The 23,984-nt window shown below is 43.3% G+C and overlaps 1 protein-coding gene across 1 annotated transcript in view; it reads right to left on the bottom strand.

Moving 5' to 3' along the window:
- Positions 1–23,984, bottom strand: part of RTTN (rotatin) — a 209,463-nt gene that overhangs the window by 161,335 nt on the left and 24,144 nt on the right. Inside the window, exons 9-13 of the mRNA XM_044293243.1 lie at positions 19,679–19,838; positions 12,968–13,149; positions 9,504–9,619; positions 8,929–9,099; positions 4,490–4,702 (exon numbers count right to left, since the gene is read on the bottom strand). Of these exons, the coding sequence (XP_044149178.1) occupies positions 4,490–4,702; positions 8,929–9,099; positions 9,504–9,619; positions 12,968–13,149; positions 19,679–19,838 (842 nt within the window). The remainder of the gene's footprint in view (positions 1–4,489; positions 4,703–8,928; positions 9,100–9,503; positions 9,620–12,967; positions 13,150–19,678; positions 19,839–23,984) is intronic.

Raw genomic sequence — 23,984 nt, 5'->3', positions numbered from 1 at the left:
CTGCCCCATCAGAACCAGATACCACAGTGAAGCACAATATACTGCCCCAGCAGAACTAGATACCACAGTGCAGCACAATATATTGCCCCATCAGAACCAGATACCACAGTGCAGCACAATATACTGCCCCAGCAGAACTAGATACCACAGTGCAGCACAATATACTGCCCCATCAGAACCAGATACCACAGTGTAGCACAATATACTGCCCCAGCAGAACCAGATACCACAGTGCGGCACAATATACTGCCCCATCAGAACCAGATACCACAGTGCGGCACAATATACTGTCCCATCAGAACCAGATACCACAGTGCGGCACAATATACTGCCCCATCAGAACCAGATAGCACAGTGCAGCACAATATACTGCCCCATCAGAACCAGATACCACAGTGCAGCACAATATACTGCCCCATCAGAACCAGATACCACAGTGCAGCACAATATACTGCCCAGGCAAAACCAGATACCACAGTGCAGCACAATATATTGCCCCATCAGAAACAGATACCACAGTGCAGCACAATATACTGCCCCAGCAGAACCTGATACCACAGTGCAGCACAATATACTGCCCCATCAGAACCAGATACCACAGTGCAGCACAATATACTGCCCCAGCAGAACCAGATACCACAGTGCAGCACAATATACTGCCCCAGCAGAACTAGATACCACAGTGCAGCACAATATACTGCCCCATCAGAACTAGATACCACAGTGCAGCACAATATACTGCCCCAGCAGAACCAGATACCACAGTGCGGCACAATATATTGCCCCAGCAGAACCAGATACCACAGTGTAGCACAATATACTGCCCCAGCAGAACCAGATACCACAGTGCGGCACAATATACTGCCCCAGCAGAACCAGATACCACAGTGCGGCACAATATACTGTCCCATCAGAACCAGATACCACAGTGCGGCACAATATACTGCCCCAGCAGAACCAGATACCACAGTGCAGCACAATATACTGCCCCAGCAGAACCAGATACCACAGTGCAGCACAATATACTGCCCCAGCAGAACCAGATACCACAGTGCAGCACAATATACTGCCCCAGCAGAACCAGATACCACAGTGCGACACAGTATACTGCCCCAGCAGAACCAGATACCGCAGTGCAGCACAATATACTGCCCCAGCAGAACTAGATACCACAGGGCAGCACAATATACTGCCCCAGCAGAACCAGATACCACAGTGCAGCACAATATACTGCCCCAGCAGAACCAGATACCACAGTGCAGCACAATATACTGCATCAGCAGAATCAAATATCACAGTGTAGTCCAAAATACTGCCTAGCAGAACCAGATACTACAGTGTAGCACTAAAATACTGCATTAGCAGAACCAAATACTAACGTACAGCACAATATACTGCCCCAGCAGAACCAGATACAATAGTGTAGCACAAAATACAGTCTCTGGTAAACCAAATACCACAGTGTTGCACTAAATACTGCCGCCGGCCCCACAGTATGAAGCTGTATCATCATCCTGAGGTCAGCAATATCATTGAATTTGGGAGGTGACCTGCAGCCACTGGCCAGGTGCATAAGTGTCTGATGCTCCTAATTTAATTAATGCAGAGCGCATCAGGTATTTATGTACCTGGCTGGCAGCCAAGAGGAGGGATTAAGTGGCCCCCTGAGCATCGGCAAACTGGGATATTTCCCTGTAGGGTCTATGGCCAATCCATCCATGGGCTTCCGGCCCACCCGCCGATTTGCGGCCGTGCCTGGTTACTGTAACACTGCTCCCATTCAAGTGAAGCGGAGCACCACTGCATTACTCAGACACTGCACATTGTACAGAGCTGTGTAGTTTTGCTGCCTGGGTCTGGCACCGCAACTCGTAAAAACAGCTGATGGAGTCAGACCCCATCAATACGATAGTGTTGGCCTATCCGAAGGACCTGGTCATCAATAACTAAATCATGGAAATCCGCTATAATTGCTACAGGCAAATAAAATGTCATCATTAAACTCTATGGCTATGTGGGGAGAGTCGGGGATATGATGCTCTATGTGAAAAAATAAATAAAAATCCTTTTTGGGCATTTCTTTAACCATTTCCATTAGCCGCTCACCATCCAAAGAACCAGGGTTACCAATTGTCTGTAAATTAGACGTGGGTGGTCATTTTGCTGTCTCAACTGTGTGCCCTGACTTTAGAAAACCCCTGGAGCGATCATTTAATGTGTACCTATGCAGCAGTAGCTAGATTGTCCGGTCACTGACATTTAGCAAACTATCCGGCAGAGATTACACTCTAGACGGCGCTAGAATCTAAGATCCACCATACCCAGCATCAATTGTACTGCGTGCGTTTATGGAGAGCTTTCAATTGTCCCAAGGGCGCCATCTTTCATTGACGGATTATATCCGCCTGTACATAGCACAGCCTCTATTAGCACCGCAGCACTAATGACAATCGTGTTAATGACCTGATACAGCACCAGAAAAAACACAGCAAATGGAGCAACTGGGACTCCAAATGAATCGGAGCCGTTATGCAAGGATATTGAGAGACAGCTCTCGTCATAGTAATTAGATCGTCCTAAAGCGATAAAATATGGGAAATCAGAGAAATCCAGCACATCGTTGTGTAAACCACATCACCTAGAAGGCAGTTTAAGACGTATATATGCTGTATACTGTTAGATACAGCATATTTAGCAGAGCTAAGCCAGTAAACTGACTGTGTGGTGGGAGGAAGAAAGCCTTCATTCCCGCTCCTAGATCTATAATAAAATCTTTCATAGGTGCCGAGGGAAAATTTCCACCACTTGACGGCATGGCAATAGTCTGATCAGAAGAAGGTACTACTTCCAAAGATCAATGGTCCCTAAGGCAGTGAGAAAAAGTGGAGTTCAGTCACTTACTCATCGAAAAAAGGAGCAGATCGCTTCCATTATAATGTGGAAAATTACAAAAAATTCTAAATAAAGCGAGGGGGCACCTATTACTTGGGCCAGTGTTATCTAGCCCCAACAGCTTATATTTACAACATTTGCCCTATGAGCGCTGAAGGAAAAATGATTAACCCTATACGTTCCTTCAAAGGTTGAGAATCAAGGAAATCGAGAGCACTGAATGAGACGTTATCTGTAGCACTCTTGGTTAGCACACCAGTTCTTATACAAAATAAAGAGTCTTCCTCGTTCTTAGCAAATTTCCAGTGTATTTTAGCTTTGTGTGATTATAAAGCCAAGTACCTTTTACAAGATGCTGGATTGTTCCTTCTTTTTTCTACAATGTGTTTCACAATTGGAGAGGAATCCTTGCACATGGTGAGGGATAGACTACAGGTTCGGGGGGCTGCAACTTTTAAATCTGTAAGGTATTCCAGCTATATCAAGATGACTATTAGATTGCTGGAGGCCGACCGCTGGCATTTATTTCAGCTTGTACTCCTTGTATCAGACTTTAAGCTTAACCCCTTGGCTACCTGAGGTTTTTTCGTTTTTGCGTTTTCATTTTTCTTCCCTATTTTCCGTGAGCCATAACTTTTTTATGTTTCCGGTCACATATGATTAGAACGTTACCCCATATGTGTAGGTCTAAATAGTGTAAATATAAATTTCAACTTTGAGAATTTTCTACTTTATTTTTTACATCACCATATTCTGACCCCCATAACTTTTTTATACTTATGTCTACTGAGCTGTTTAGGGGCTCATTTTTTGCGGAACAATCTGTACTTTTTATTGATACAATTTTGGAGTGTGGTGTGACTTTTTGACCACATTTTATTACATTGTTTTGGGTAAGAGAAGCTGGGAAGTTTCATAGAGGTGAATGGAGTGATGGACGTGGCAAGGCGGCATTCTCATGGGGCAGTTCAACGGCACTTGCAGACCCCCTTCTCAAGATCGTTGGGGGTCCCACCAGACAAACCCCCAGCGATCAAACACATAGGGGGGTCATTTATCAAATTGGTGTAAAGTAGAACTGCCTTAGTTGCCCACAGCAACCATTCAGATTCCACCTTTCATTTTCCAAAGGAAAGGCGGCATCTGATTGGTTGCTATGGGCAACTAAGTCAGTTCTACTTGACACCAGTTTGATAAATGACCCCCTTATTCGCTATCCTGTGCATAGGAATAAGCGCTATTAGCGTCACAACCCCTTTAAAGAGTATCCGTCATGCTGAACATGAGGTCTGGGATGCACATAGAGCAGGAGGAGCAGAGAAGACTGATAAATAGTTTTGTGGGATAGGTATAACTTGTAATTTATTCATTGAAGTTCCTGCTCCGTGTAGAATCTGAAGTCAGGGAGGCGGAGCTATCAGTGATTGACAGCCTTCCCTCTGACTGTGTATACAAAGATCGCTGTCAGTCACTGATAGCTCCGCCTCCTGGATGTCAAAGCCCAGAATGAGCAGGAATTTAAGCAAATAAATTACGAGTTAAACTGGATAACACATTACACATTTAGAGACGGCGAATAAATACGCACTGCACAAACCTCTTTTGCGGAGCAGGACATAAAAGTGGTTGTACATTCAATTGAATAGGCAGTCTCCGAGGCTTGCTTATAAACCCAATAGTCTTCAGAATTCAGCTGCTCCATAAAAGCTATAACAGCTTCATGAACGCTGGGGTAGGCAGTGCGAAACGGCAGGTCGACAGATAAGAGAAACAAAGCATTCATCAAGCTCTCCGGCAACACATGATTTGCCTTAAGAAACAGGGAAAAGAACAAACATAAATGTTATAATATATATATATATATATATATATAATGAATTTCAAAAAGATCAAAAGCTATATTTGCACGGTGGCAAGCTTCATAGAAATATTTCGAGATTTCACTGAGGAGCATTATTTTTAAATATTTCACTAAGACACACAGACATACAGCCGTGCCATCAGTGCGCCCAATGCAGTTCCCTAAAGGACCAATTTGGAGAAGCTTGTTCGGTGAGCGCCAGCCTTCTACAGAATATTGCCTGTGCCGATTAGAATTCCAAACTCTACTGTAACGTCTTCAGAAATCAAACCCACTAAAGGGAGTGCTTAGCCCAGCATGTATTTTCAATGACTAGGAATATGAGCAGAATATCAACCTATCCGTTCCGTCCTCATTATTTCTAAGCCACTGGAGTGAGGCGCACATCTATCACAAAGCTTCCTTTACATCTGGCTGTTTGGGAAAACTTGTCTGTATGTAGTAAACCTTTCTGAATAGGATTTAAGAGTGCGCTACTACAGCGGGGGTCCAGCGTAAGATAATTAATACTATGCTAATGGCACGTCAGGGCGTCTGAAGAACGAACGCGCATTGATGGGACGTATTTTACTGTGATAAAAATGATCAAACATGAAAGAACGCACATCCAATAAACGAAGACGATTGCAGCCTACTTCTGTAGACAGGCAGAGGGCAGCAGAAGACCATGAATAGCATGAGAAGCACTTCTACATCTACAAGACTGCAACCGAGCAAACTGCTGCTGCTAACCTATGAAACACCCATCAAAATATAGATTTTTTACACTGAAAATTTTTAAATGTATTTGGGAATATGCATTTGATAATGTTAATGATTACTTACAGGTAATATATATATATTATCATAGCCTTAAAGAAGTATTCCCATCTCAGACATTGATGGCATATTTCTAGGATATGCTACCCCCCTTTGGGATCCGCTCCTATCTCCAGAACGGGGCCTCCTAAGAGCTCGACAATTTTCGAAAGTCCCATACCGGTGAATAGAGAGCGCACCACACAAGCACGGCCATTTCTCCATTCACCGCTATGGTACTGCCGAAAATAGCAGGCTCAGCTATTATTGGCCTTCCCATAGAGGTGGACAGAGAATGGCGGCACATGCACAGCGTTCTGGAGAGGAGGGACTCGCACATATCTGACACTCATGGCATATCATATCAATCTTTCATCAATGTCTGAGATACGAAAAAACCCTTATAAGGGGTTACGCCATGAAGGATGTCAAAAATTAAAATCATTACAGACATCATATAATACATGAAAATCTCTTTCTAACAAAGCTAAAACCAGCCGTGTACTGCACATGGATCCAGAGATCTCCCCATTCATTGCTCAAATTGTTCTGCTAGATACTCTTCAGACTGGCAGCTCAGGGGGCATGTTCTCAGGGAGCGTGTTTTACCTTCTGCATCTCTTTCCGTGTAACAGTTACTAAAAGATGATATGGCTCGTGGCAGTTAAAGATTTAAACTGAGCGCATGCGACCACCTCAGTGAGGTGGACAAGATATAAGTAAAAATACATACAGCAGGTGGCAATATACCGATAACTTTTAATTGAATAACCCACTATTACTAAATTTTTTATTACATGCAATTACAAAAGTATTCAGACACAGGGGCGGGTTCTGAAAAATAAAATACTTTTTTGTGGCACAAGCCCTTTAAGAAATGAGGAAAGAGATTGGTTTAAAAATATGTAATAGAAAAATGTTATTAATAACCATACATAGTCCAGTTTTTATAGTCAATAAGATTAGGTTGTGAATTAAGTGTTATTAGGTTGTGAGTTAAGTGGTGGCCTTGTACCACGAAAAATGTTCTACAGTTTTCAAACCAGCACCTGAATACTTTTGTAATTGCATGTCATTAAAAATTTAGCATAGCCACAATAAATAAAATCTATCTGTATAGCACCACCTGCTGTTTGTTCTTTTTCTTATTTCTTTGTCCTGCTCACTTTGACAGCCGCACATGCTCAATTTAATCCTTTAAATGCCCCCTGAGCTGTGATAGGGAGAGCATGGACACGCCCCCTGAGCTGAGATAGGGAGAGCATGGACACGCCCCCTGAGCTGAGATAGGGAGAGCATGGACACGCCCCCTGAGCTGAGATAGGGAGAGCATGGACACGCCCCCTGAGCTGAGATAGGGAGAGCATGGACACGCCCCCTGAGCTGAGATAGGGAGAGCATGGACACGCCCCCTGAGCTGAGATAGGGAGAGCATGGACACGCCCCCTGAGCTGAGATAGGGAGAGCATGGACACGCCCCCTGAGCTGAGATAGGGAGAGCAGGGAGAGCATGGACACGCCCCCTGAGCTGAGATAGGGAGAGCATGGACACGCCCCCTGAGCTGAGATAGGGAGAGCATGGACACGCCCCCTGAGCTGAGATAGGGAGAGCATGGACACGCCCCCTGAGCTGAGATAGGGAGAGCATGGACACGCCCCCTGAGCTGAGATAGGGAGAGCATGGACACGCCCCCTAAGCTGAGATAGGGAGAGCATGGACACGCCCCCCTGAGCTGCAGCGGAAAAGACACTCCCCTGGAGCTGTCAGCTTGATATAAATCTAGCAGAGCAATGAATGTGGAGATGTCTGGATCTATGTGAGGTACAGGGCTGGTTCTAGCTTTGTCAGAAAGAGATTTTCATGTACTATATGATGTCTGGTTTTCATCTTTTACATTAGTCATAGGATAACCGCTTAAGGTCTCCTTCATGTGTCTGTGAGGAAATCCGTGACAAGATGGTCAACAGTTTGTCCGTGAAGATGTCCATGAAGAATCCGTGTTCTATGTCTCATCCATATTTTACGGACACTGCTAGGCTGAAAATGAATTTCCAGAGCATCACCGACCAATGGTCCATGAAAACCTTAGATCAAACACGAATGGCACCCACATTGTGCCTTTAGTTTTCACGGACCCACAGACTAAGGCTCCATTCACACGTCCGCAAATGGGTCCGCATCCGTTCCGCAATTCCGCAATTTTGTGGAACGGGTGCGGACCCATTTATTTTCTATGGGGACGGAATGGATGCGGACAGCACAGTGTGCTGTCCGCATCCACATTTGCGGAGCGCGGGCCGATCTTCGGGTCCGCAGCTCCGCAAAAGATAGAACAGCTGCGGACAAGAATGGGCATTTCTACAGGGGTGCCGGGCGGGTGTGTTAAGGATCCGCAATTTGCGGGTCCGCAACACACCACGGACGAGTGAATGGAGCCAAAGTGTCCATTAACACTTCCGCAAAATGGGTCCGCATCCGTTCCGCAATTTTGCGGAACAGGTGCGGACCCATTCATTTTCAATAGGGCTGGAATATGCTGTCCGCATCCGCATTTGCGGATCCACACTTCCGTTCCGCAAAAAAATAGAACATGTCCCATTCTTTTCTGCAATTGTGGATAAGAAAAGGCATTTTCTATGAGAGTGCCGGCGATGTGCGGTCCGCAAAATGCTGGTGTCCGTGTTATCCGCAAAACACATACGGACGTGTGAATGGACCCTAAAATGTGTAGGGATCTGTAATCAAGGTCAAAAACAGGCATGCCTCCGTGGTGTCGTCATAGTCTGTGAAAAACCACTGATGTGTGAATACACACAACAAAGTCTACGGATACCTGAGTGATCCGTGGAGACCACTTGCATGTGAAAGAGGCCTAATGGGTATGGGCGGCTCATTTAGATCATTTTGGTGCAAATGGATTTTAAAGCTTTGAAAAGTCACAAGCTTACGTGATGTCGTCTACTACACTTAGGTCTATTCTCTTTGGCATGTTAAAACATTACCATTGGATAGATTTCGTCTTTAAAAATACTATATTTTTCATGTTACCATAACTAATAGACTCCGTTCTGGTTCCACACGCGTTCTCACATAGGAAGAAAAATAAACTGCTGTGACCTATACTTGCATATCATGTGCACTGGCTCCGAGTTATTCCTCAATGGTTAATGGACAGATCAATAGTGTTTATAGATAAATGATTCCCGGCTGTAAATTTAGGCTTAAGAGTGGTCGCCCTACGCCTTCAACTGCAAAGTGTAGCTCAGGAGTGAAGACTGCGGAGTGTAACCTGGGGCATTAATATTAACCAAAACAATCTTGAGAAAGAAGCCCTTTAAAAGCTTTCTGCTTTTCAGGATTGTTCTTCATCTCTTACCTTTTCCACTGGGATAAGTGTTTGCAGTAGTCGCATTGTAAAAAGAGAGATGCTGATAAATGCCATTCTGCGGTTCACAAAAGAAGAGTCAGGCTTCTCAGAACTATTGGTATTTTTATGATACAATATAGTCTCCCCAAGTGTATCAAGCACGAAAAGCAGTTTACATCTCTGCAAAAGCAAAACGCAAAATTGACTTTATTACATTATCGGAATAGGTTTAAATCATACAAGAAATGTGCAATTTATAGGGAAAAAGGAACCTTGACCAATAGAATCATTGATAATTAAGTTCCGCAGCGTTGCTGTCCATGCATAACCTTTAGATAAAGAAATATTAGAGAAATAAAAGGCGTTATTGACGTCGTCTTACTGTTTGCCTTCTTAGGTTGCCGCAGCAACCGGGGCACCGGGCAAGCCCTTTATATCGAGATGAGCCTAGAAGTGCTATGAAGGCAAGTTTTTATTGAAGCAGACTTAATAGAAGATGGGCGGCTAATATCATTTAATTGCCTGACAAGGAGATATTTAACACATACAGTATTCTCTCCATAATCACAATATTGCTCTCTCACCAGTTCTTGCCCCACGAGACTTCCGTCCTCCCAGACGTTTTCTGAAATGGCCGCACCAAGCAGGGCCAGGTTTTCGTTAAGCAGTTCGAGGATCAAGATTAAAAGCTTACGCCTTTCTGTACATGGGCAACAAAAAAAATTAACCATGATAACCATGAAAAGATTAATTATGCACATTGCTGTTAATTATACATTTCCACCAAAAAATCTATAGGTGCAAACATGGCAGCTATTGGTGGCTAAACGATTAAAGGGGTTCTCCGGGAATTAAGAAAATGAAAATACTTAAAATATTATTTTATTATAAATATATTCCCAAATACCTTTCATTAGTTATTATGGCTCGTTTTGTCTGGGGAGCAATCATCAGGAGAAATAAAATGGCCGCTGTCCTGTTAGTACACACAAAACCTGTCCCAATCACACAGCAGCACAAGTTACTTCACAACAGCTAAAGAGCTGCCTCATCCTCCTCTCTGCTCTGCTTGTACTTCATGTCTCCTCATGAACTCCATTCCTACAGAGATTTAGCTGAACCTCTTATCAGCTATATTCAGGATCATAATCCCTGACAAGCAGAGCAGAGAGGAGGCTTGTCCTGCTGTGTGATTAGGACACGTTTTGTGTGTATTAATAGGACAGCATTAATAGGACAGCAGCCATTTTGTTTCTCCTAATGATTGCTCCCCAAACAGAACGAGCCATTATAACTAATGAAAGGTAATTAGGAATAGATTTATAATAAAGTAATATTTAAGTAGTTTAATTTTCTTAATTCCCAGAGAACCCCTTTAAAGACGGTTTTCCCATTAAAACAATTTATCCCCTGTACATTGGAGACAGACACTAGATACAGATATGCACGAGTGTCCACCGCTCTATTGAACTGTATGAGACTACTGGAGACAGCCTAATATGTGTTTTTGGCCATTACTGACAGCCCCACAGAGCGGAATGGAGAGGCAGCGCGCATGCGTGACCCCCACTCCATTCAAACGGGATAGGGACAAGTTGACCTAAAAGGGTTATCACACAACAAAAAGTATTCTAGTTTTCAAATCGTCCCCTGGTTCTGAATACTTTTGTAATTGCAAGTTATTCAAAATTTTGCATAGCCACTGAGTTAGTCAATAAAATTTAGCTGTATAGCGCCACCCACTGTTTGTTTTTTCCCATTTCTTTGTCCTGCTCACTGAGAAGGCCGCACATGCTCAGTTTCATCCTTTAACTGCCTTCCGAGCTGCAATTGGTAGAGCATGGACACGCCCTCTAAGCTGCAGCAGAAAAGACACTCCTCTTCAGCTGTCAGCTTGATATAAATCTAGCAGGGCAATGACTGTGCAGATCTCTGGATCCATGTGAGATACACGGCTGGTTCTAGCTTTGTTAGAAAGAGACTGTCATGTACTATATGATGTCTGATTTATATTTTTACATTAGTCACAGGATAACCCCTTTAATGTAAAACCCCTTTAAAGGTGTTATCTCACAAAAAACTTTTATCATTTATACACAGGATAGGTAATAAATGTATGGTCACTGGGGGCCCCACCGATCCCTAGAATGATGGTCCTAAGCCCCCAATTTCTCCTCACTTGCACAAAGACAGTGAGGATGAATTTGAAGGAACCACTGGTCACAGATGAGTCCTCCATTCAATATCTATGGGTCTGACAGACTGTCGCTTGGTAGTAGAATGATGCTGTTGGCCTTAATTACACCCAGAAAAGTCCTAACAGTGCCACGGAGCCCCAGTTCCAGGTGAAAAGTATAGTAAAAATTAAAAAAATTGCGGTATATACAACCTTTGAGGAGAAAAAAAATAAAATGACAAAATAAAATACCCTCCAAAAGAAAAAATAGCCCCTTATAGTCAACACTGGCTCTGTGGCCCAATTACCACAAAATATACATGTAATATATCAAAATTAACAGTATACAATAATAAATACAAAAAACAAGTCTACTAAAAATTAAGTCTATGAAAGTATAAACTAAAGCCCCATTCACACTTACAGTGGAATTAAAACATTTTCTGGAGTTTACCCGGAGGGGCTTTATGTGTGAATGCACACATCCGCAATTTGTGTCCCGAACTTTACCCAGACATTTTCTCCCCAGAGCCCTAGTACTAACTCTGGGTTATTTCCGAGTGAGTGAATGTGTGAAAACGGCAGTAAATGTTCCAGAAAATCACTGTGGTCATGCCTAAAGTTCCTCGTCTAGGCACCTGGAACATTGTTTCTATAGTGAGAAGGCACCTGACATGGAGCATCTAAGGGGTGATAAGTACATGTGTGAAAGGCCTCTCTGGTAAATCTCCAGACCTGATAATCTGGAAATATTCCGGAGTTTAGGTGTGAAAACAGCATTTGTAAGAATAAGCCTAAATTTTATTTACGATTATAAAAACCTAAACTGATCGTGAAAAAAAGAAAAACTTCATCAATTGCTGTGAAAAAAAGAAAAAAACATTATTGCAGTCATCTTTTTGAGGGTACTTTCACACTTGCGTTTTTCTTTTCCGGCATAGAGTTCCGTCACAGGGGCTCTATACCGGAAAAGAACTGATCAGTTTTATCCCCATGCATTCTTAATGGAGAGTAATCCGTTCAGTTTGCATCAGGATGTCTTCAGTTCAGTCGTTTTGACTGATCAGGCAAAAGAGAAAACCGCAGCATGCAACGGTTTTATTTCCGGCCAAAAAAAACTGAAGACTTGCCTGAACGCCGGATCCGGCATTTTTTCCCATAGGAATGTATTAGTGCCGGATCCGGCGTTCAGAATACCGGAATGCCGGATCCGTCGTTCCGTTATGCGCATGCGCAGACTGAAAAAAATAAATGCCGGATCCGTTTTGCCGGATGACACCGGAACGACGGATCCGGCATTTAAATGCATTTTTTCGACTGATCAGGCATTTTTGAGACTGATCAGGATCCTGATCAGTCTTACTAATGCCATCAGTTAGCATACATTTTGCCTGATCCGGCAGGCAGTTCCGGCAACGGAACTGCTTGCCGGATCTCTCTGCCGCAAGTGTGAAAGTAGCCTTATTTATTTTTGACAAACCTGCTCCCCACCACTTCCAGCACAGAAGATCTGTTCAACGATGCTTCCAGTCTACAGTCTTTAAACTTCCAAACGAGGTCACGCATTAATCGGCCTAAGTGGTGCCGTGTCACTAAAACAGCAGGTGACCTGTCAGTGACATACGTTTTGGGGACACATCACCAATGACCATAGCTGCGCACTCAGTCACATCAAGAAGGCTGTGTACAGAAGCATCACTGACCGATCCTCTGTCCATGTGTCAGGGAGCAGATGAGAGGATTTCATATTTTAGGAGGGGCATTCTTAAAAATTGAGGTAAAGCTGGTAACCCCCCTTTAAATCCTCTATCTTAGATGCAGGAATTACAGATAAACCTTAATGCATCTGGTCCTGCCATTTATAGAACTGACCTGTTTTTAGCAGAGGTGAAGCACTTTCTAAAACCAGAACACAAAATTGGGGGAGACTGAGCTGCTGAAATTGTAGATCTAAGGTATCCTCATTTTCAAGCTCCGCGTGGTCTGAATGGCCTCTGTCCAATGGGGACCAATGTGATGTCCTAGAGTTTGGATGTGCTTGTATACTGTTTCCACTTCAAAAAAAATAAAAATAAATGTTCATAATTCCATCATGCTGTGTCACTCACTGTGTCAGTTTAAAAGACATACATTTACCTAATATAAAAAGATGTAAGCCATAGGTTTCAGAATGAATGATTGAACAGAAACTCAATGGAGATGTCCAGAGGGGAAAACATTTTCTTTGCAAACCATTCAGAATGGGTTAAAAAGAAGCAATACTTACCTCTCTGATCCTCCTTTGCTCCAGTTCCCCACTGGTCTCTAGCAACTAAAAACCGTTCATGAAGAATTCTTGAAGGGGTACCATAATTATTATTATTTTATCTGCTCATAGAACCCTAACCACTGCATATTTTTGCCTCATCTATCTGGTTTTCATGTCAGTACTTTCCTTCCCCTGTTCTTAGCCTCACCGTATCCTGGCAGGAGGTTCACATGGCTTACTTACTGCCTCCATGAGTTTCTTCTTGGGTTTGCTAACCAATCCCTTCACACTTTGCTCTGTAATGTTTCACAGGGCTTGCTCCACCTAACTAACATGGAGTGTGGAAGTGTTTGAGGAGTGACTACTGCCCCGTGTGTAGGTCACAGACAAATCTAATTTCCCCTCGAGAGCAGGGAAACAGAAGAGAGAGAGCGCACAATAGTGTAGTATGTTTAACCGGATAAGGATATCAAAGTGAAAAATATCCAGACTCACCTTACGAAGTTGTGCTCCGGCAGGCACAACTCTACTTAGAGCTTAATCAAAATAAGACCTCTAGACCAGGACTGCAGCCGCAGATTTTGTAGTCTCTCGGATGGGATGTCCAGTCCCCCAAAATAAATTTGTAGTAGAGAAAAGAGGTTCTGCGTCGGCGCGAAATCACTGGTGGAAGCGGTCTTGAAGATGAATTCTTCTTTTATTCAGAGACAACGCGTTTCGGGGATCAAAGACTCCCCTTCATCAGGTTTCACAAACCTCTTTTCTCTACTACTGCCCCGTGTGTGGCAGACAGACCAAGCCCTGGCAAAGCATGCTCGTTTTGGTTAGCAGCTGATGAAAACACTAAGTTCTGCATGTAAACATCCGGCCAGGATGCTGTGATGCTAAGAAAACAAGAAGGAGAGTACTGGTATTAAAAGCAGGTATATGGGGTAAAAATATTTAGTGCTTGGGGTACAATGGGCAGACAAAAAAAAAATATTACAGTATAGGACTAGAGAAAACCTTTAATGGGGTTGTCCCACAACAACAAAAAAATGCTACAGTTTTCAAACCAGTACCTGGATCTGAATAATTTTTTTTAATTGCATAAGCTGCCAGCTTTGAATAAATCTAGCAGAGCAATGACTAGGGAGATCTCTGGATCCATTTGAGATTCAGGGCTGGTTCTAGCTTTTTTAGAAAAATATATGATTTTCATTTTTTACATCAATCAGGGGATAACCCCTTTAAAGTCTACAGAACCTAGTTTAGCTCAAAGGCAAATGTTCTCAGCACTAGAATGGGATATAAAGATTTTCAGATTTCTATTCAGCAATCTTACCGAGGAACACTAGCCTAAAATACTGTATTCAAAAAACATCTCATAAAATGTTTTATTGGATTCTAAAAGTCAAAAGGGTTGTCTCACTTGGGCAAATGGCAACGGTGACCGTGCTTGCACACTTTAGGAAAATATGCCGGCCTCTCTGGTGGCCTGTACTGTAGAAGTGCGCATAGGATGATGCTTTTTCCTATGGTGTGCAAGCACGGCCACCGCTGCTGGATTGCAGGGTGGTTGTTTGCACTGGGTGTGAGCAGAGTATAATGTAATGGAAAAAAATCAATGAAGTCAGCAAAGGAGGCAATATGGACAATCACAATACATTAGTAAGAGCCTTGTATTAACTTTCTCTACATAATAAACGCCATTTGCTTAAGTGACACAACCCTTTTAAAACAGAACACCCCTGAGATGGGAGAGGATCTTAAAGGAGTATTCCAGTGCCAAAGGTATAAAAAAAAGAAAATATCTTATTCTCGCTTTGCTGATCCCCCACCAGGGCCCTATTGATCTTCACTTCCTGCTCCTGTTCTAAAGACTGCAAGAAATGGCTGGGAATACCACTCGGCCATTACTGGCTGATGCAGGTCATTGCCGCAGCCAATGATTGGCTGAGCACCATAACTAGCCATTTAATGTCATGTAGAGAACAGGAACAAGAAGTGAAGTGCAATGGTGACGCAGGCACCACCTTAATAGCATTGGTGAGTACAAGATCCTTTGTTTTCAAACCACTGATAGGTCAATGAGTATTGCTATCATTGTGCTGGAATACCCTTTTAGTTTATCAGCACAACACAATTTCCTTTGATCCTATGAGAACACATGGAAATATTCTATTATAAATCTACAGCTGCTTACACACAGTTTCATTCTGATGTCACAAGAAAAACTAACAATCTGAAGAACCACCAGAATAGGTAATGTTTTAGAACGCTTACACTGCCTTGAAAAAGTATTCACACCCCTTGAATTTTCCTATATTTTTTCACATTACACCCACAAACTTAAATGTATTTTATTGGGATTTTATGTGATAAACCAACACAAAGTAGCAAGTATGTGTGAAGTGAAAAGAAAATGATACATGGTGTGATTTTTTTTTTTTTTTTTTTATAAATACAAATCTGGAAAATGTGGCATGCATTTGTATTCAGTCCTCTGTACCCCTAAAAAAAAACAAAAAAAAACAGTGTGACCAATTACCTTCATAAGTCACCTAATTAGTAAATAGAGTCCACCTGTGTGTAATTTATTCTCAGTATAACTACAGCTGCAGGTTTGTAAGAGAACACTGGTGATCAAGCTGCAACATGAAAATGAAGGAACACACAAGACAGGTCAGAGATAAAGTGGTAGAGAAGTTTAAACCAGGGTTAGGCTATAAAAAAAATATATATATATATCCCAAACTCTCAATATCTCACAGAGCACTGTTCAATCCTTTATCCAAAAGGAAGGAGTATGGCACAACTACCGAGACCATCCACCTAAACTGACAGCCCAGATAAGGAGAACACTAATTAGAGAAGTACCCAAGAGGTCCATGGTCACTCTGGAAAAGCTGCAGAGATCCACAACTCAGGTGGGAGAATCGGTCCACAGAACAACTATCAGTCATATATTCCAGAAATCCAGCTTTGATAGAAGAGTGGCAAGAAGAAAGCCATTTTTGAAAGCCAGCCATAAGAAATCCCTTCTGTGGTTTGCCAGAAGCCATGTAGAAGACACAGCAAACACGTGAAAGAAGGTGCTCTGGTCAGATGAGACCAAAGTTGAACTTTTTGGCCTAAATGCAAAACGCTTTGTGTGGCGAAAAACTAACATTGCAAATCACCCTGAAAACATCCGCACCGTGAAACATGGTGGTGGCAGCTTCATGCTGTGGGATGCTTTTCTTCAGCAGGGACAGGGAAGCTGGACAAAGTTCATGGGGAGATGGATGGAACTAAATACTGGGCAATCCTGGTAGAGGCTTCAAAAGACTTGAGATTGGGGCAGAGGTTCACCTTCTAGCAGAACAATGACCCTAAACATTCAGCCAGAGCTACAATGGAATGGTTTAAATAAATATATATTCATGAGTTAGAATGGCCCAATCAAAATCCAGACATAAATCCCATTGAGAATCTGTGGTAAGACTTGAAAGCATAAAATCCCAATAAAATACATTTACGTTTGTGGGTTTAACATGAAACAACGTGGAAAAATTTGAAGATTGTGAATACTTTTTGAAGGCACTGTATATGTAGAAACACCTGTAGAGTTGCTGTTGGCAGAAGTTCCTATACATGACATGTCTTTATATTCTGAAGTTGTTTTCACTGGTTCAGGTGGAAAAAAAACGAAGCAAAAGATGATGAGGTATCTTTCACAACAAAATCCAGATTGCTCCGCAGCTCCTATTTCAGGTCAAATGAAGTTATAAAAAATAGCTGTTAAAATGCATGAAAAACCAAATTGATCAGATATTGCTTCATAAAATGCTACATGCTCTGCTGATCCAGTGGATGCACCATGGTACTGTCAGCTGCACCACTTAAATTTCTGTCTTAACATTTTTACAACAACAAGTAGGCATGTTTAGGGGAAAAAAAAACTTTGTAATCTTCGTTCCTAGAGGAACAACATAAGCAAAAAATTATAATAATAATTTTCACCCAATATTCAGAGAAATAATGATACCGAGCAGCAAGGACTTCCTATTACTTGACTGCATGCTATTAATGCTATGTACAAATAAGGGTCCATTCACATGTCCGTAGTGTATTGCGGATCCGCAATACACCCGGTCGGCACCCCCATAGAACTATCTAGTCTTGTCCGTAATTGCGAACAAGAATAGGACATGTTCTATTTTTTTCCGGAGCCGCAGACCGGAAGTTCGGGTCCGCCCTCCGGAAATGCGGATGCGGACAGCACACTGTGTGCTGTCTGCATCCATTCCTGCCCCATAGAGAATGAATGGGTCCACACCCGTTCCGGATAATTGCGGAACTGGGCAGACCCATTAATTCTCCGCATTCATCCGCATTTCGGAAAAAAATAGAACATGTCCTAGGCAGTTCTATGGGGGTGCCGGCCAGGTGTATTGCGGATCCGCAATATACTACGAACGTGTGAAAGGGAATACAGCATAATGTGCAATTTAAAATGGTGTGCGCAATAATTATGAAAAATAAGCATCACTAGTAACCCTGTTTTGTGATATGTACAAAAAGGGGGTTTTAGCTACACCACCCACAGTGGTTATGCGGTAGCATAAAGATTTGGGTCTAGTCTTTCATGAGTTTCTAGTTCCCCATGGGTGGCATCCAATGAAGCAGCCTGCACCATTTTAATAAATATAGTACTAGGAAAAAATATTTGAAAGCTTTACACTACAGAAGATTAAAAGGACATCTGTCAGCAGATTTGTACCTATGAAACTGGCTGACCTGTTACATGTGCGCTTGGCATCTGAAGGCATCTGTGTTGGTCCCATGTGCATATGTGCCCACACTGCGGAGAAAAATGCAAATGAGCTTCTAGGAGCAATGGGGGAGTTACCATTACTCCAAGAGTCTCTGCTCTCTCTGCAACTGCTGCACCCTGTTCCCTTTGATTGATAGGTCCAAACATTATGATGTTTTTACTGACTGGCCCTGTCAAAGAGCAGAGGATGCAGCAGCTGCAGAGAGAGCAGAGCCTCTAGTAAATGGGGGTGTAATGGCAACACCCCCATTGCCCCTAGAATCTCATTTGCATATATTAAAACTAGGGGTGCACCGAAATGAAAATTCTGGTCCGAAACCGAAAATTCAGGATACCCCTTGACCGAAACCGAAACTGCCTTTTTGCCCAAATACTTTTAAAATACTTTTTTTTTAATGATTTTATTAATAATTCTTTTTCATGAATTTAATAAATCATATTACCCACCCACCCCATAACAGTGCCATCCACAGACCCCCACCCACCCCATAACAGTGCCATCCACAGACCCCCACCCATCCCATAACAGTGCCATCCACAGACCCCCACCCACCCCATAACAGTGCCATCCACAGACCCCCCCACCTCATAACAGTGCCATCCACAGACCCCCACCCACCCCATAACAGTGCCATCCACAGACCCCCACCCACCCCATAACAGTGCCATCCACAGACCCCCCCCCACCTCATAACAGTGCCATCTACAGACCCCTACCCACCCCATAACAGTGCCATCCACAGAACCCCCCCCCCCCCCATTGCCGCTCCAGTACAGACTAGTTATTATAAAATGTGTACAATTAATAGAAAATAGCGGGGAGGGACTGGGAGGAGGAGCTGGGGGCCGGTGCGTTCACTGTTCTCCGACCCCCAGCTCCAGTAATTATAAAATGTTGTACAATTAATAAGGATTCTATTCATGAGGCCCCCTCTGCAGTAGAACATTCAATATAGCCACATCCTACTCACAGGGCTGTTATCTTAATGCTGGCCGGCCGGGCAGACGAGCGGCAGCGTCACAACTGACGTCATGTGCCCGGCCTACTTTCTGAATGAAGGAGGCGGCGCAGGCATGTGACGTCAGTCGTGACGCTGCCGCTCCTCTGCCCGGCCGGCCAGCATTAAGATAACAGCCCTGTGAGTAGGATGTGGCTATATTGAATGTTCTACTGCAGAGGGGGCCTCATGAATAGAATGCTTATTAATTGCACACATTTTATAACTACTGGAGCTGGGGGCCGGAGCACAGTGAACGCACCGGCCCCCAGCTCCTCCTCCCAGTCCCTCCCCGCTATTTTCGGCCGATATGTACAAATATCGGCAGAAATGGATTAGGTGCATTTTCGGCCGATATTTTCGGTGGCCGAAATTTCGGTGCACCCCTAATTAAAACATAATTTTTCTCAGCAATGTGGGCACATATGAACATGGGACCAACACAGATGACTTTAGCTGCCAAGCGCACATGTAACAGGTCAGCCAGTTTTATAGATACAGATCTGCTGACAGATGCCCTTTAAATTATTTTAACTTGCCTGGAGGATGTAGCATCCCAATCCTGCCCATCTCCACTGAGCCTCTGGTTGGCACGTCCCACCACAGAAGGCCGGAGATGTTCATTTTCAGGGGAATCACTCTGTGAATTCCGAGCTGCTGGGGTATGGTAGGACACAGAGGAATTCTGGGAAATGATATCTGCAAAACATTTAATGCAAAGAAATATTTAAAGATACATTTTCTTACAAATATATAGATTGAAACTTCCCGAGGTTCAGGCTGTATTTTTGCTTTAGAAATTTTCTGTATTTTTTTTTTTTATAGAAGAACAAGGGAAAGGGTTTTCGATTCCCAGTTCTGTATTCTAATATATTTAGGTACTAGCAATCCATTAAAGAGGTTGTCCCAAGAAACATATTCTAAAGTTTTCAACCAGTGCCTGGATCTGAATAGTTTTGGAACTGCATGTAACTAAAAATGTATTATAGCTACTGAGTGATTTAACTAAATCTATCTGTACATCGCCACCTGCTGCTCGCTCGTTATCTAATTTCTCTGTCCTGCTCACTGAGTTGGAAGCACATGCTCAGTTTTATCCTTCAATTGCCACTAGCTGCAGCAGAAAGGGCATGCCCCTGAGAAAGGACACACACCCCTAAGCCAGTTAGATTAAAGAAGCACTCCCACAAAAATGTTTATTCTCTACCCTGTTCAAAAGGTACATGAAATAACGGTAGTGAAGGTAATCTTCTTACCAGTGACTGTATTTGTGAGAGTTATAACTTCCCTTCTGATCCTCAGCTGTGTCACGTAACCAGCACTCAGACTTTTTCTAAGTAACCTGGCATCTTATCTCAGGGGTGTGGAATTCCTATCGCCCGACGCCCGGGACATGCAGTTCCGGGCGCCGGGCAAGTAGTTTGAACAGTTGTTTAGCCCTGTGCGGGCAAGTAGCAGGAACATGTCGGTTGGGCAGTAATAGGGAGAAGAGGAGTGAGAGACCCCACAGCCCCCTGCAGATGAGCGTTCCTCCCGGAGCCTGTCCACATCGCACAGCATTATGTCAGTGTTATCCAACACACTCCAGAACTGTAAGGGTTACATAGCATCATAAATCAGTATAATGCTATGTGACCCCAGTCAGCGCTTGCAGGTCAGGCCGGGAGCTGCGATGTGGACAGGCTCCGGGAGGAACGCTCATCTGCAGGGGTGTCAGAAATAAAGGTTGTGCTGTCTGTCTTCTGAGGCTCTGGCCCTACCTGCAATCTGCACTGCACGTGGCACTTGATAAACTATAATGTCTCCCTGTTGCCCCCATACAGTATAACGTCACCTTGGGGCTGCCCTAGTGCCCCATACAGTATAACGTCACCCTGTGGCCCCTGCCCCCGCACAGTATAACGTCACCCTGTGGCCCCTGCCCCCATACAGCATAACGTCACCCTGTGGCCCCCGCCCCCATACAGCATAACGTCTCCTTGTGGCCCTGCCCCCATACAGCATAACGTCTCCTTGTTTTTTTTTTTTGTTTTCTTTTATTTCCACACCCCTGTATCTGTAGACAGGAAGTCAGTTTCTCTATGTATTCCTATGGCTGCCTCACTGTCAGTCTCGAAGGAATGAATAGAGACGTAACTGACTTCCTGTCCTGTCAGTTGGATCTTAGAGGTGGTCACATGACACAGCTGAAAATCAGAAAGGAGGGGATAACTCACAAATATAGTCACTACAGATTATGTAGAATGTTTGTGATGTTTATCACAAATATTATTATTTATTATTAAAGCGCCATTCATTCCATAGCGCTGTACATATGAAAAAGGGTATACATACATAATACAGACAACTGCACTAAGCATAAACAAGACGAGTTACAAACTGGTACAGAAGGAGAGAGGGCCCTGTCCGTGAGGGCTTACAATCTACATGTTATGGGAGAAGGACACAGTAGGTGAGGGTGAAGCTGGTCATGATGGTATAGAGGCAGCAGGGTCACTGGTTGTAGGCTTGTCTGAAGAGGTGGGTTTTTAGGTTTCTTTTGAAGGATTCCACTGTAGGTGAGAGTCTGATATGTTGGGGTAGCGAGTTCCAGAGAATGGGGGATGCATGGGAGAAATCTTGGAGGTGATTTTGGGAAGAGGTGATAAGAGGAGAGAAGGAGGTCTTGTGAGGATCAGAGATTACGTGTGGAGATGTATAGGGAAAGTAGCTCAGAGATGTAGGGAGGGGACAGGTTGTGGACGGCCTTGTATGTATTTGTTAGTATTTTGAACTGAATTCGCTGGGCAATGGGGAGCCAGTGAAGGGAGAGGCAGAGGAGTAACAGGGCGAGAGGTGGATTAGGTGGCAGCAGAGTTGAGAATAGATTGGAGGGGTCCGAGAGTGCTAGATGGAAGGTCACAGAGGAGAATGTTGCAGTAGTCTAGGCAGGAGATGATGAGGGCATGTACAAGCATTTTTTGCAGACTCAAAGTTGAGGAAAGCGCAGATGTTGGAGATGTTTTTGAGTTGGAGGCGGCAGGTGGCGGAAAGGGCTTGGACGTGCGGTCGGAAGGAGAGGGCAGAATCCAAGGTCACTCCAAGGCAGAGGATTTGGTTGACCGGGGAGAGTGTGCAGTGATTGATCATGATAGATAGGTCTGTTGGGGGGGTTGAGCAAGATGGGGAAAAGATGATGAATTCTGTTTTATCCATGTTAAGTTTTAGAAAGCGAGAAGAGAAGAAATAGGATATGGAAGATAGGCAATGTGGGATTCTGCATAGTAAGGTGGTGATGTCTGGACCAGAGAGGTAAATTTGTGTGTCGTCAGCATAAAAGTGATACTAAATGCCATGGGACTGTATGAGCTGTAGATGAAGTGTAGATAGATAAGAATAGGGGTCCTAGGACAGAGCCTTGCGGGACACCAACAGAGAGGGAATGAGACGAGGAGGTGGTGCGAGAGTGGGAGACGCTAAATGTCTGCTCTGTGCGGTATGATGTGATCCAGGAGAGGACCAGGTCAGTGATGCCAAGAGATTAAAGAGTTTGTAACAGAAGGGAGTGGTCGACAGTGTCAAAGGCAGAGGACAGGTCAAGGAGAAGGAGGACAGAGTAATGTTTTTTGTTTTGGCTGTTAGTAGGGCATTAGTGACTTTGGTGAGGGCAGTCTCAGTTGAGTGGTGGGGTCGGAAGCCATATTGTAGCAAGTCAAAAAGGGAGCAGAAGGAGAGATGAGAGGACAGCTCAGAATGGACATGTTGCTCAAGTAGCTTTGAGGCATATGGAAGAAGTCATATTGGGCGATAACTGGTCAAAGAAGATGGGTCAAGTGCAGGGCTCTAGAGTCGGAGTCGAGGAGTCTGAGGCAATTTTGAGTACCTGGAGTTGGAGTTAGCAAAAATGAACCGACTCAGACTAAATTTAAATTGGAATAAAAAAAGCAAGTTTAAATGTCCCAATTCACAAAAAGTTATAATTAATTACTTCTCTACTGTAAGAATAAAGGCCAATGCAAGCAGTGAGTCAAGTTACCGCAAAACGAACACATTAAGTGACCGTGAAGCATGCTTTACTATATTGCACGCAACGCACAGTTAAGGAGCGGCAATACTTATACTTTCCATTGTGTTGTGTTCCGCTGTTACAGGGAATGCAACGCCCATGGTTAACCTAGCCTCTCACTGATAACTGATTTAGTAAATATGTTTTTTAAAGTACTAAAAGAAGTTGAAAAGTATGATCGCTCATCAAAACTTACTGTAGAAGAAGCCATCCTTGTTTATCCAGAGATCATTAGTGATGTGGTCAGAATTGTTACTGCAATGCCACCCACCCAAGTCCGTGCTGAAAGATTATTTTCAGCTCTAAAAATAATAAAGTCTGATTTAAGAGCCTCTATGAAAGAGGATCTGGCAGAGGCAATTCTCTTCCTTAGAACTCTACATTGAATTGATTTTAAATTGCATTTGCTATAACTATAACTACATTCCAAGATTAATATAAACCATTTCTAGGTTTTACAGATTTTGTTTTTGGTTCATATAGATAAGCTTTGTTTTTGTTCTAAAACAACCAAATAATGTGGTTTGCATTTTTGAACTGGTAAAGTTCCTGTTCCTGATGTTTACGCCTGCTGCTACTATCCAGCCACTTGATAAAAAAAATGAAAATAAAACTTTGTTGTTTTCATTGTGTTTGTCTTTGGCTTAAACTGTTCAATACAGTAGACTGTTGGCTTCCTAGCCAGTGATTCTGTGGTAATGACATGTATGTTGCCTTTCATTCCTTCAAGGAATGTATAAAATACATTTGCATATTAAATATAGAGGCGTCGGAGTTGGAAGTACCAAAAACTGAGGAGT

The sequence above is a fragment of the Bufo gargarizans genome, chromosome 5 (genome assembly GCF_014858855.1).
Source record: "Bufo gargarizans isolate SCDJY-AF-19 chromosome 5, ASM1485885v1, whole genome shotgun sequence".
Lineage (NCBI taxonomy): Eukaryota > Metazoa > Chordata > Amphibia > Anura > Bufonidae > Bufo > Bufo gargarizans.
Note: the sequence above shows the minus strand (reverse complement) of the source record. Positions and strands in the feature narration are given on the sequence as shown.